Source organism: Aquarana catesbeiana, linkage group LG02 (genome assembly GCF_042186555.1).
Source record: "Aquarana catesbeiana isolate 2022-GZ linkage group LG02, ASM4218655v1, whole genome shotgun sequence".
NCBI lineage: Eukaryota > Metazoa > Chordata > Amphibia > Anura > Ranidae > Aquarana > Aquarana catesbeiana.
In genome coordinates this window covers 419,719,539-419,734,281 of record NC_133325.1, presented here as the reverse complement: position 1 = coordinate 419,734,281, position 14,743 = coordinate 419,719,539, and the positions used below count along the sequence as shown (strand labels likewise).

General features: G+C 44.7%; 1 protein-coding gene across 1 annotated transcript in view; it reads left to right on the top strand.

The window, feature by feature from the left end:
* Positions 1–556: 556 nt before the first annotated feature.
* RLF (RLF zinc finger) overlaps positions 557–14,743 on the top strand; it is a 95,231-nt gene continuing 81,044 nt past the window's right edge. Inside the window, exon 1 of the mRNA XM_073615455.1 lies at positions 557–803. Coding sequence (XP_073471556.1) covers positions 633–803 — 171 coding nt within the window. The 5' untranslated portion in view covers positions 557–632. The remainder of the gene's footprint in view (positions 804–14,743) is intronic.

Genomic DNA, 14,743 nt, shown 5'->3' with positions numbered 1-14,743 from the left:
TTCTAAATTGCTGCATTTGTAAATTTTAAAAGCCAATATGAAGGAATAGTAGTTGTTAAAAAAAAAAAAAAGCCCTTGTGGATTTAATTATTATTTTTTTTTTCTCCTTTTAAGGGGGCGTGTCCTATGCCTACATACATTTGCTAGTAGGTGTCCCTCATTCCCATCTCAGAATGTTGGGAGGTATGCAGTATATATCAAATAATATGCAAAGTGGTTAGAGGGAAGCTTCAGAATGGCAAATATGTTTTCATTACAAATTACGGGAGCAGACTGCAGTTCTTTAAGTGGTTAACCTGCTTGGTTGGTTCTATTAGTGAGTATAACGTAACACAGTAAAAACATACACTGTCAAGTGTTTTTTTAATTAACCATAACACTGACTTGGTCTATGAGCTCTTCGGGTCGCTTCTGCAAGGTTACATAAACTACAGCGATCACACGCTTCTCACAAGGGATGTCAACAAACAAAATGTCTACCGTTGGAATGGGCGGGGCCGTACACGGCGCTCGAAGGGGGCGTCTGCTACGCCAGTCTCCCTGGTGATGACGTCGCCCAACCGACGCCGAATCACGTGACACCAGAGTGAGTGTGCGAGTGTGTTGCCTACGCGCGGCAAAGGCGAGAGAAGATGGCGGACGGGAAGGGAGAGTCCCGAGCGGGGCTGGCCAACGGGGGCAGGCTGTCTCCGGTACCGTCGGCCTGCCGCCTGACGGATACTCTCCGGGCGCTGGAGGACGGGCTGAGGGAGGACGAGGTGTCCGCGTTTACCTCCTCCGCTTACTGCAGACGTTTCTGTGAGGTGAGGGGGGGTATTACCGGGGGAGGGGGGGGGGCTACATTGTTAGTTTGTAGGGCTGTAGCGTTTTATTTTGGTGCCTGACAGGGAGTGATGGGGGCGGGATAGGTGGGAGGTTCAGTGGCCGCCCAGTCCTTTTTCTCCTTAATTCATTCACACCCGAGCCGCTAATCTCCTTCACGGGAAGCGGGTGCGTTGTGTTGAGCGGGGAGGAAGGAAGGGGGTGTGTTCAGCGGAATGGCGGAGAGCGGTTCCCACAGTGCACAGCGCCCAGGCAATGGACGGAGCTGCAGTAAACAAGGAAACGGCCCGGCGGGGAGCCCTGGTCGTGCTGCTGGCAAGTGGAGCTCCAGTGTAGGCCTGGACCTCCAACAGTCATTGCAGGCACTCTAATGGAGCTCTGGATTTATTTATCAATAAGGCCTTGTTCACACTTGCTCAAAATACTGACGCTTAACAAACGCACCTATAGCGCCAGGCTTCGTGCACACTTCTTTCTCCTACAGGATTTTTACAACAGCTGAAATGTGGTAGCGCAATTTTCATGTTTGGCGTTAGGCAGAACTCTGGGCAATAGAATGCATTAACGCCGGGAATGCACATAGCGTTAAGGAGCTTTTGAGCGTTTTTTGTTTTTTGCACAAAAGCTCCTCTTCAAAATGCACAAGTGATGTGTGTGTTTTGTTTTTTTTTTCTGCCTGAAAGTGACCTTTATTGAAAGTGATTGTAAAGTCTTTTTTGTTTTTAACAAAAAAAAAAAAAAGTTTTATACTTAACCTGCCCTGTGCAGTTGCTTTGCACAGAGCAGCCTGGAACCTCCTCTTCTCAGATCTCTCTGCCCCTCCCTCCTGACGTGCTATGGGGGCACCCGGGCCAAGCTGCAGCTCCGTGTATATATTCAGACATGGAGCTGTGGCTCGCCCCCTTTCCTCATTGGCTGACTGACAGCAACAGGAGCCAATGGCGCCGCTCTGCTGTTTCAGCCAATGAGGAGAGGAGTCACGGGCAGCTGAGACAATCCTACAACCTCACTGGATAGAGATGGGGCTCAGGTAAGTGTTAGGGGTGGCTGCTGCACACAGAAGGCTTTTTATCTTAATGCATTAAGATTAAAAAAACTTCAGATTTTTACAACCAGTTGAACTCCCCTAAAAGCCAGCAGCGTTGTTGCAGAAAAAATGCCCGATGTTTGTAAAATGTCTAAAGCTTTTAGGAGCTTTTACAGGCGTCTAGGTCTTGGGCGTTAACTTCATTGGTTATTAATAATCATTTATTTTGGCCATTGAAATTAATGCTCAAGCACTAGTGTTTAGGCACATTTAGCTTTTTGTAGCATCAAGCATTTTTTCTGCCCTGCTGCTCCTGGTCGCACTGGCAGTGTTTTTTCCTTTTTTTTTTTTTTTTTTTTTTTCTTTTTTTTCTTTCCTGCCACTAAACGCTGCTAAAAGCCATAGTGTGCATGGACAGTCTAGCTAACATGGGAGGAGGACATTTAGACACCCCTAGAAGCAGCTGTAAAAACGACCAGTGTGCATGAGGCATAAACAAATTCATTTCATTGGCCAGGATACAAAATTGGTTCTGACCATTGAAATTAATGCTCAAGCACTAGCGTTTAGGTGTGTTTTAGTAACATAGGGGGGTGTTTAGAGGTAAGAAAATCAGAAAGGAAAGCTAGTACCAATACTTCATCTTAAAGGGGTTGTAAACCCTTGTTTTTTTTTTTTAAATAACAAAAATGTCATACTTACCTCCACTGTGCAGTTCGTTCTCCACAGAGTGACCCCAATCCACCTGTTCTGGGGTCCCCTGGCGGCGCTATCAGTTCCTCCTGCATCGGTAACCCCCCTAGGAGAAGCGCTCTCCCTGGGGGTTACTGTGCGCGCCTGCTCCCGAGTCCAGCATTCGCGCTTATCAACACAGATTGCCGGACTCTGTACTGCCCACGTCATTGGATTTGATTGACAGCAGTGGGAGACAGTGGCTGTGCTGCTATCAATCTATCCAATCGAGCCGAGACAACGGGCAGAGAGGTAGAGCGCGTCTCTGCCAAGGGTAGCGAACGGGCTCAGGTGAGTAAAGGGGGGGGGGGGGGTTGCTGGCCAGTGTTAGAAGTTTTTTTTCACCTTAATGCATCGGATGCATTAAGGTGAAAAAACATGAGGGTTTACAACCCTTTAAGTACTCGCCAATACCAATTACAGATACCTAGCCTGGGTTCACATGTGTGTGAGGCTGGTTTGCGGCGCAATTTCACGCCTCATCCGATGCAACTTCGTTCAGCGGTTCAGATGCAAATTGTTAAAGTTTATGACTTGGGAAATTGCACCTGAATTGGGCTGAAAATCGTACCGACTCTCTTCAAAATTGCATTGTGGCTGGCCTGCAGTGTAATGCCTCATGCACACTGGACGTTTTTGGACATTTTTACAGCAGCTGTTTTTGACAGTAGACATTTTTTTTCTACAGTTATTAAAATCTCCATTATGTTATCCTATGTGTCCATGCACACATAGGCTGTTATCAGCAGTTTTGGGCAGTAACGGTTTTGAGCAGTAAAAAAACCCAAAACTAGTGGGTTCTGAGAGACGTTTTTCAGCTGTAAAAACGTTATAACGCGAATAAATGTCGGTAAACGCTCAAAAACGTTGCTCACCAGCGTTTAAGGTTTTTGATCCATTGGAAAAAAAAAAAAAAAGTGTTTTTTTTTTGTTTTTTTTTTTTTTTGAAGGAAAAAAAATAACGCTGAAAAACTCACTGCAAAGCTACTGATGTTTTTAGAACGTTATTTTAACATCCAGTGTGCATGAGGCCTTATTATTATTATTATTATTATTATTATTATTATTATAATTTTTTTTTTTTTTTGAAGAGTCCTGTACTATTTTTAGTCCAGTTCAGATGTGACTTCCAGTGTCATTAACAGTGTCATTTTAACAATTTGCACCTGAACCACTGAATGAAATCCCACTGGACCCATGAAGGTATCGGTGCAAGGACACATAGGCTAACATGGAGGGGAGTTAACAGACAGAAGAAAAAGACGTAAAGAAGCAGCTTTTTTGAGCTGCAGTGTGCAAGAAGCCTTAATGCAGGGAGTTTGTTGAATTTGACACACATTAAAGGCATGTTTAAAAATGCTCCCGGGAATGCCCTATATATTTGACATGCATTAAAGGCGTGTTAAAAACACATCTCAGATGCCTGTTTTTTTTGGGCTGCTGTGAACAAGGCTTAACTTGCTGCAAACATGTGCCAGTGTGGTTTTATAGACTTGAATAGAAGGAGTTGAGATGCTTCAACTCCTTCCAAACTCCACATGGAGCTTCATTTATGAAAGTGCAGCAACGCAAGGGCTTCATGTATTGATAATGTGAACAGCGCCATGTGCTGTCTATATTAGCAATTGCTGACTGTATACTGGGCGTTTTGAGGAGAGTTAAAAGCACGCCTCATGCTTATAAATTGGATGTAAAAGCAGAAGGTTTTTATCTTGATGCTTTCTGTGCATTAAGATAAAAATACTTTTGTGTGCAGTAGCCCCCTAATACTTAACTGAGCCCATCTCGATCCAGCGATGTTGCATGAGAGACTCAGCTGTCCGGGACTCTCCCTCCTCATTGGCTGGGACAGCAGCAAAGTGCCATTGGCTCCCGCTGCTGTCAAAGTCAGTGAGCCTATGAGGAGAGATGGGGCTGGGCCATGGATGAATAGACACAGGGAGCTGTGGCTGGGCTCAGGTGTCCCCATAGCAAGCTGCTTGCTGTGGGGGCACTCAACAGGAGCAAGGGGCCAGGAGCACAGAAGAGGGACCTAAAAATAGGATTTTGGCTGCTTTGTGCAAAACCACTGCACAGAGCAGGTAGGTATAGACTTTAGTATCGCTTAAATGCCAGTGTGAACAGGGCCATAATGTTTGTTTTTTAAACAAGTACCCGAGTTTGACTTGGTGATAGCCACTTGCAGTCCAATGTTTTGACAGATACAACATAACCTCCTTATAACAGAAGGTATTTAAAATTATATATGTACACCCCTGGCTGGATCTCTGGCCAACTATTTTGTATGTGATTCTACATGTTTGAGAATGCTTTACCTTGACCATGTATGACCTATTTGCAAAACTTTGCCTTACCCCTACGTGGGTGCATTTGTTATCTTACTTTGTAATAAAAGAAATAAAAAGGAACACTTATGGCTGTATCTGTTTTATACACCAGCAATTCTGGGTGCACTGCTGGGTAAGGCCCCTTCCACATGGGCAGTGCTGCTTATTCATGATCCACGGTGAAGCGATTTGTCAGCAGCAGTTGGGAGACACGGGTTGATTTACTAAAGCTGGAGAGTGAGAAATCTGGTGCAGCTCTGCATCGAAACCGATCAGTTTTTTGTCAAAGCTAAATCGAACAAGCTGAAGTTGGATGATTGGCTACCAAGCACAGCTGCACCAGATTTTGCACTCTCCAGTGTTAGTAAATCAACCCCTGTGTGCCACCTCCTGCCTGTTGAAAAGGGTTTTCACATTGATGTCCCTTTTCACCACACACTATAAGGGCAACTGCACAGCGTTGGAGCCACGACAGTGTGGACGGGGCTACCTGGTGGTCATTGCCAGGTTTTGACAGGAGGCGGAGGTGCATTAAACATACGCCTTTACTGCGCTGACATGTCCATGTGAAAGAAGGCAGTGGCTCCACACAATTGACCAGGTGGAGCTCCTTGGTTATGGTCTGTGCTGGCTGTAAAGATGTGGTTAAATACCATCTGTTATGGGAAAAATAGCAGTTGTACTGCAGTAGAATGGCACGGCTGGGCGAAACGACGTTACCATACGTTGCTTCGCCTTTTGGCCACTAGGGGCGCGCGCCCCCGCACTGTGTGCCTGGAGCCGATGCGAGTGACCGGCAGGCGCGATGACTGCCGGGCCCCCCCCCCCCGCGATCGCTCGTGACAGAGCGAGAACCAGGATCTGTGTGTGTGTAAACACAGTTTCCAGTTCTTTCAGGGGAGAGGAAAGAGATTGTGTGTTCATACTATGTATGAACACGGATCTCTCTCCTAGACAGCCCCATTCCTCCACAGTTAGAAACACACACAGGGAACTCGGTTAACCACTTGATCGCCCCCTAGTGTTAACCCCTTCCCTGCCAATGACATTTACATAGTAATCGGTGCATTTTTATAGCACTGATCGCTGTATAATTGTCAATGGTTTCAAGTGTCCGATGTGTCCACCATAATGTCACAGTCCTGACAGAAATTGCTATTACTAGTAAAAAAAATAATAAAAATGCCATAAATCTATCCCCTATTTTGTAGATGCTATAACTTTTGCACAAACCAATCAATATATGCTTATTACGAATTTTTTTTTTTTTTTTTAACAAAAATATGTAGAAGAATATATATCGGTCTAAATTGAGGAAAACATTTTGTTGATTAAAAATGTGGGATTTTTATTATAGCAAAAAGTAAAAGATATTGTGTTTTTTTTTTTTTTTTTTTTTTTTTTTTTTTTTTTTCCAAAATTGTCAATCTTCTTTTACTTATAGCGCAAAAAATAAAAACCGCAGAGGCGATCAAATACCACCAAAAGAAAGCTCTATTTGTGGCAAAAAAAGACGTAAATTTTGTTTGGGTACATCATCGCACAACCGCAAAATTGTCAGTTAAAGCGACGCAGTGGCGAATCGCAAAAAGTGATCTGGTCAGGAAGGGGGTAAATTCTTCTGGGGCTGAAGTGGTTAATGTGCTACTTCTTGAGCCACTCACTCCTTTGTTCCCTTGACCATGTGTTTTGGATCATTGTCAGGCTGGAATACCCATCCACTACCCATTTTCAATGCCCTGGCTGAGGGAAGGAGGTTCTCACCCAAGATTTGACTGTATATGGCCCCGTCCCTTTGATGCGATGAAGTTGTCCTGTCCCCTTCGCAGGAAACACTGCAAAGCATAATGTTTTCACCTCCACGTTTGACGGTGGGGATAGTGTTCTTGGGCTCATAGGCAGCATTCGTTTTTCTCCAAACACGACGAGTTGAGTTGATGCTTTGGTCTCAATTTGACCACAACACTTTCACCCAGTTCTCCCCTGAATTATTCAGATGTTCATTAGCACACTTCAGTCACTACATGTGCTTTCTTGAGCAGGGGAACCTTGCGGGCGCTGCAGGATTTCAGTCCTTCACAGCGTAGTGTTATCAATTGTTTTCTTGGTGACTATGGTCCTAGCTGCCTTGAGATCATTAACCAGATTCTCCCGTGTAGTTCTAGGCTGATTTCTCACCGTTCTCATGATCATTGAAATTCCACGAGGTGAGATGTTGCATGGAGCCCCAGACCGAGGGAGATTGAAAGGTGTTTCTTCAATTTGCGAATAATTGCACCAACTTTTGTCACCCTCTCACCAAGCTGCTTGGCGGTGGTCTTGTAACCCATTCCAGCCTTGTGTATGTCCTACATTTTTGTCCCTGACATCCTTGGACAGCAAGCACTTTGGTCTTGGCCATGGTGGAGAGATTGGAATCTGATTGTTTCTGTGTACTTCTTCTTTTATACAGGTAACAAGCTGAGATTAGGAGCACTCCCTTTAAGAGCGTGTTCCTAATCTCAGCTTGTTACCTGTATAGAAGAAGACACCTGGGAGCCAGAAATCTTGCTAATTGATAGGGGATCAAATACTTATTTCACTCATTAAAATGCAAGTCAATTTATAACTTTTGTGAAATATGTTTTTCTGGATATTTTTGTTCTGTCTCTCACTGTTTAAAAAAAAACCTACCATTAAAATTATAGACTGGCCATCTTTTCAGTGGGCAAACTTACAAAATCAGCAGGGGATCAAATACCCTTTTCCCTCACTGTATAAGAAAGCAATGCTGTCTCTCGTTGTTCGAACCCACCACGACCTTGGTAGCTGTACTAGTTCACTATATAGCAACACTCATAATGGGAGTAGATGGGCATCACTGGGAGCCAAACAGATCTGCTGCATGTGAATGTGTTGACCAGTAAAATGCTAACAGCAGAGAGATGACCTAATGGTCGTATTTCTTTTGTTTTTTTTTTTAATGAAAATAATCTAGGTTTTTACTTGCCTGTTCTGTGCAACGATGTTGTACATAGCGATCCCTTACCACCCCTTTTTAGTGTTCCTCTGCTGGTGATCTCTGCATCTTGGGGGCACCTCTGCGACATGTGCTCCAGAGCTGGGCTTTGTGCATCCATAGAAACACCTGGCATCGCTCAGCCATGCCCCTGCTCCCGCCTCACAGGATTTGGCAGACAGGAGCCAGTAGCTCCCAGGCAGTGAAGATAAGTGAAGGGACGGGACCTGCAGCCAGGTACAGCCTTGGTTTGATCAGCGGAGACCAGTAAGTGTTTAGGGGTGGGGGGTAGAAAACGCGCAGGGTATGCTTTAGGCCCCTTTCTCACATACGGACCGCTCATTTCATCAGTTCAGTCACGTCAAAACGGAGAGATGAGAGATGACCTAATGGTCGTATTTCTTTTGTTTTTTTTTTTAATGAAAATAATCTAGGTTTTTACTTGCCTGTTCTGTGCAACGATGTTGTACATAGCGATCCCTTACCACCCCTTTTTAGTGTTCCTCTGCTGGTGATCTCTGCATCTTGGGGGCACCTCTGCGACATGTGCTCCAGAGCTGGGCTTTGTGCATCCATAGAAACACCTGGCATCGCTCAGCCATGCCCCTGCTCCCGCCTCACAGGATTTGGCAGACAGGAGCCAGTAGCTCCCAGGCAGTGAAGATAAGTGAAGGGACGGGACCTGCAGCCAGGTACAGCCTTGGTTTGATCAGCGGAGACCAGTAAGTGTTTAGGGGTGGGGGGTAGAAAACGCGCAGGGTATGCTTTAGGCCCCTTTCTCACATACGGACCGCTCATTTCATCAGTTCAGTCACGTCAAAACGGATGAAGTATTCATCTGTTTTTCCTCAGTTTTAAAAACAAAAAAAGTGACTGAACTTCAAACGCTGTATATAGCTGGTTGCTAAGGAGTGGCCGGGAAACTGGCTGCCGTGTCCTTAACAACCGACGAGCCGACAGCTTAATGTTAAAAAAAAAAAAAAAAAAATTGCCGGCGGAGTGGACCCCCCTCCACGCCAAAATTTAAAAAACAATGGCCTGGGGTCCCCCCCAAAATCCATACCAGACCCTTACTCGAGCATGCAGCCCGGCAGGTCAGAAAAGGGAGGGAATGATGAGCGAGGCCCCCCCCAAAGATACCAGGCTGCATTCACTCAACATAGGGGGGTTGCTTTGATCTGCACCCCCACCCCAAAGCACCTTGCCCCCATGTTGATGGGGACAAGTGCCACTTCCCGACAACCCTTGCCTTATTGAAATCTGAAAGCAAAGGGGCCCTCAGATCCCGACCCCCCCCCCCTCCCATGTGAATGGGTATTGGATACATCGTACCCCTACTCATTCACCCCAAACGCGTGGGGTTTTGACAAATCCTATATTTAAAAAGAAGCTCTAAACTGTCTTCTTCCTTGCCGTCGCTGTCTTCTTCCTTGCCATTGCTTACCGGCTAAAACAAAAAAAGCCGCTCTTCTGAGGCTGTCTACCTTCGTTGTGTTGTCCCCTGCTGTGTGACATCTTATATAGCCACTTGATGACGGCACCTGGAGAGCCTGCCCCTTGTGACGGCATTGGTTGGCCACGCCCCATGGCTATATAAAATATGTCAGACAGCAAGGAGCAACACAACGGAGGAAGACAGCCTCAGGAGAAGGGTGGCTTTTTTTGTTTTTAGCGGGTAACCTGCAGTGAGGAAGAAGACAGCTCAGAGCAATTATTTTAATGAAGGACTTTTTTTTTTGTTTTTTTTTTTCCTTACAATTCACTGCTTTTTGGGGTGAATGGGTAGGGGTATGATGTACCCGATACCCATTCACATAGGGACGGCGGGATCTAGTGAAAGGGGGCTTCCAGATTACGATAAGCCCACAGACCCCGACAGCCACCTGCTAGGGTTGTCGGGAAGAGGCCTTTGTGCTCCCCCCCCCCCCCCCCCCCCCCCAAAGCACCCATCCCCCATGTTGAGGGCATGCGGCCTGGTATGGTTGGGGGCGGGGGGCACTTGCTTGTCCCCTCCCTTTCCTGACCTGATAAGGGTCTGGTATGGATTTGGGAGCGGGGGGGGGGGGGGCACGCTGTTTTTTACGATTATTTTTGCATGGGTGGGTCCGATCCCCACGCTGATTTCTTCATAGCTCCCCCCCCCCCGGCAATATTTAACAATTGCGCAGTGGTGCGACGCTGTACCCAAACAAAATTTACGCCCCCCCAAATAGTTTTATTTTGGTGGTATTTGATCACCTCTGCAGTTTTTATTTTGTGCTCTATAAACAAAAAAAATCAATGTTAACTTTTTTGCTATAAAAAATATTTTAAAAAAAGTTTAGGCCGGTATGTATTCTAGATATTTTTGCTAAAAAACCCGCAAAATAGGGGAAATATTTATGGCACTTTTATTATTAATTTTTATTTTTTTTACCTAGTAATGGCAGTGATCTGCGATTTTTTTTTTTTTTTTTTTTTTTTTTTTTGGGCAGATCGGATTTTTACGTCTCTTTTTTGCCACAAATAGAGCTTTCTTTTGGTGGTATTTGATCGCCTCTGCGTTTATTTTTTGCACTACAAGCAAAAGAGCTACAATTTTGAAAAAACAAAACAAAAACACTATCTTTTCCTTTTTTGCAATAATGATCCACATTTTTTATCAAAAAAAAATTTTTTTTTCCTCCGCTTAGGCCGATATGTATTCTACAAATTTTTGGTAAAAAGAAAAAAAAAAAAATATTGATTGGGTGGTGCAAAAGTTATAGCGTCTACAAAATAGGGGATAGATTTATGGCATTTTTATTTTTTTTTTTATTTTTTTACTAGTAATGGCAGCGATCCGCAATTTTTATCGGGACTGCGACATTATAGTGAACTTTTGAAACCATTTACAATTATACAGCGATCAGTGCTATAAAAATGTACTGATTACTGTGTAAATGTCACTGGCAGGGAAGGGGTTAACACTAGGAGGCGATCAGGGGGTTAAATATGTCCTAGGAAGTGTTTCTAACTGTGGGGGATGGGGGTGCCTGGAGAAGGAGACATGTTGCTGCTCATAACCAGTATGAACAGCAGATCTGTCTCCTCTCCCCCATCAAAACGAAGATATGTCTGTTTACTTTGGCAGATCTCCGATCTGTTTCTCTCAGGAGCGGTCGCGGGTGCCCGATGGACATCGACATAGTGTTCTTAAAGCGTCCGGCGTACAGCTACGACAATATTTGCCCAGGAGAGCCAATCTGCCGCAGTATTACGACGGCGGCTGGTTGGCCCCTGATTAGGGGGGGGGGGTTTAAAAACAGAGGTCAGGGGATCGCATGTCTTCTGCTAACATGTTTCTCGTCTGTTCCGTTTTTTTTTTTTTTTTGACGGATGGAAAATAGGGCTTTCATCTGTTCAAAAAAACGGAAGTTGATGAAAACGGATGCAAATGAATGATCATCCTTTATCATCTGTTTTTTCATAGGGATGCTATTCATGTCCATTTTTCATCAGTCAACGGATGGATGAAAAACGGACGAACGGTCTCTGTAGGTCTGAAAGGGGCCTTAAGTTAAAAAATCACTTTAGAACCACTTAAAGTGGTGTTCCGGCCGAAATCATACTTTTTAAATAAAAATACCCCTATAATACACAAGCTTAATGTATTCTAGTAAAGTTAGTCTGTAAACTAAGGTCTGTTTTGTTAGTTTATAGTAGTAGTTTGTTATTTTATAAACTTACAGCAGGCCGTGGCCATCTTAAGTGTGGGCATCTGAAGCCAGACTGTATTTCTTCCTGGATCTCATCCTTGCAGATCTCGCACTTGCTCAGTGCAGCACAAGCAGTGTAATAGGTTTCAGGTCAGGTTTCCATAGCAACGGCAGTGTCAGAGGAAGTTGCCGCCCCTTCCCAGAAGGCATTGCAAACAGGAAATTATGCGATGGGCCAGGGAGGAGGAAGTGAAAAATGAATACAGCAGATATACAGTAGGTGCTGAGAATTTTTTTTTTTAAATATCCAATTCGTTTACAGCGCACAGTTTAGTGAGGGATGCTGAAGAGTTGTAAAAGTGGGTGGAACTCCACTTTAACTTACAGTTTGCAGATCTGATGTGGAAAGTCTATTGTAGAAACATTGCCTAGGATAAAGGGGAAGTGTCTCAATTGTATCGGCTACACTAGGTTTGATGTACAGGCATCTTCCTTACTAGGTTTCTTCTATGGAAAGCTGGTTTGTGTTTACTCAATTCTGAAACTTCTTCCTCTCAGCATGTTATCCACTTGCTCTCTGTTCTTTAAGCTAAACGGATAAATAGATGGTTTAAATATTCCCACATTTTCTGTTTTACTTTCCAGTCAATTTATAGGTCTGTCTAGCCAGTCTTGTGATTCACACACAAGCTTGCACTGCATAACTATGAAGATCACTGCCCACTTATTGGTTCAGCTTGTAGTTTACTTGGGTCACCTGCTTGCTCCTTGGAGAGAAGTGATACTAGTTTGAGGTCTAGTGAGTGGAGAAAGTAGTAGAGTGCAGTATAGTATCACTGTGAAAAGGAGGAGCGTTTCCAAACTGGGATTGCAAGAGGCTGATTTTTCTAGTATCAGGCAGCCAGCCCTCCATGATGCCCACCAGCTGCTGTATGTCCCGGCTTCCTCAGCCTCCTGGGATGTGTAAGGCCGGCCATACACGGTTCGAATCTCAGCCAGTTCAGCAGGAACCAACAGCAATTCAAACAGTTAATGGACATGCTGAATGTACTAAGTTTATCAATGAACTTGGGTACAACCAGCCTGCTGGATTTGCTTTCCATTATCACAAGCGGCTGCTATAGTCGCTAGTGATAATCACTGTCTTCTCCCGGCGGGGACGTCTAAAATGTACAGGTAAAACACATCTGGACATAATTTAGTCTGCAAGAAACAGTTTCAGAATTGTGAACTAAGGAATGTATCCCCCTTTGTGAAAATTAGAGGGTCATTCAGAGTTCCATGATGTTTGTGAATTACGTTCTGCACTCTGGCCCCTTTCACACTGGGGCGGTGGGGGCGTCGGCGGTACACAGCGCTGTTTTTAGCGCTGCTGTACCGTCGTTCTAGCAGCGGTATTCGGCTGCTAGCGGTGCGGTTTTAACCCCCGCTGGCGGCCGAAAAAGGGTTAAAATCCCTCGTACAGCGCGGCTATAGCCGCGCTGTCCCATTGATTTCAATGGGCAGGAGCGGTTTAGGAGCGGTGAATTCACCGCTCCAAAGAAGCGGTTTGCAGGACTTTTTTCACCGTCCTGCCAGCGCACCGCTTCAGTGTGAAAGCCCTCGGGCTTTCACACTGAACAAACAGCGGAGGCTGTTTAGGGGCGGTTTGCAGGCGGTATTTTTAGCGCAATACCGCCTGCAAACCGCCCCAGTGTGAAAGGGGTCTCTGTGTTCACGAAGTTCCTTTTAGCTGGTTGTGTAAAATCCTGAATGTGATAGTTTTCCTGTTAATGTGTGAACCTCTGGCTAGCGATAATTTACCGGTTTGTTGTACTTAGCATTTACTTATGTATCAAAACACTAATAAAGCCTTGGCATATCACAACCCCTATATTGTTTGTAGCAGGAGCTGCAGTTGGTCATAGTCCAGTGCTTCTAGCTGACGTGTCTTTCTTTTGTTTTTTTAGGACAGGTGTAGTATTTAGAATTTCTAAGATTTAGATGCTATATACAAAATCCACTGTTGAATTCACACCTGTTTGAAAATTCACAGTAAGCTTTTTTTCCTATGGTGGTACACTTGTTCTTAAAGGAATTGTATAAGTTGGATGTAAACCCTCACATATACCCAGTGAAGTGAACAGCCTCAGATGATACACAGAGATGAAAATCTTCCTACATAAGTTTTACATGCATATCTGCTGTCTTTCCCTTTCTATATTCTTTAGTATTCTTACCTCCTGTTAAAGATTTTCTCTTCCTGTTCAGGGCTGGAAGTGGAATCTTTGCATACAGCCAAGACAGCTGATTGGAGTAAAGGTACACACCCCCACTCCACATAGCCAAAGACTCTCAGAGCTGTTCTGTGAATGGGGCAGCTCTGTGCTAATCTATTTATAGCAACTAGGGATGAGCCGAACACCCCCCCTGTTCGGTTCGCACCAGAACTTGCGAACAGGCAAAAAATTCGTTCGAACACGCGAACACATTTAAAGTCTATGGGGCACGAACATGAGTAATGAGCAAGTGCTAATTTTAAAGGCTTATATGCAAGTTATTGTCATAAAAAGTGTTTGGGGACCTGGGTCCCGCCCCAGGGGACATGGATCAATGCAAAAAAAAAAGTTTTCAAAACAGCCTTTTTTTCGGGAGCAGTGATTTTAATAATGCTTAAAGTGAAACAATAAAAGTGTAATATTCCTTTAAATTTCATACCTGGGGGGTGTCTATAGTATGCCTGTAAAGGGGCGCATGTTTCCTGTGTTTAGAACAGTCTGTCCAAAAAATGACATTTCAAAGGAAAAAAAGTCATTTAAAACTACTCGCGGCTATTAAGGAATTGCCGGTCCGACAATACACATAGAAGTTCATTGATAAAAACGGCATGGGAATTCCCCACAGGGGAACCCCGAACCAAAATTAAAAAAAAAAAAAATGACGTGGGTGGTCCCCCTAAATTCCATACCAGGCCCTTCAGGTCTGGTATGGATATTCAGGGGAACCCCGGCCAAAATTTTTTTTAAAAATGGCGTGGGGTCCCCCCAAAAATCCATACCAGACCCTTATCCGAGCACGCAACCTGGCAGGCCGCAGGAAATGAGGGGGGGGACGAGAGCGCCCCCCCCCCCCTCCTGAACCGTACCAGGCCACATGCCCTCAACATTGGGAGGGTGCTTTG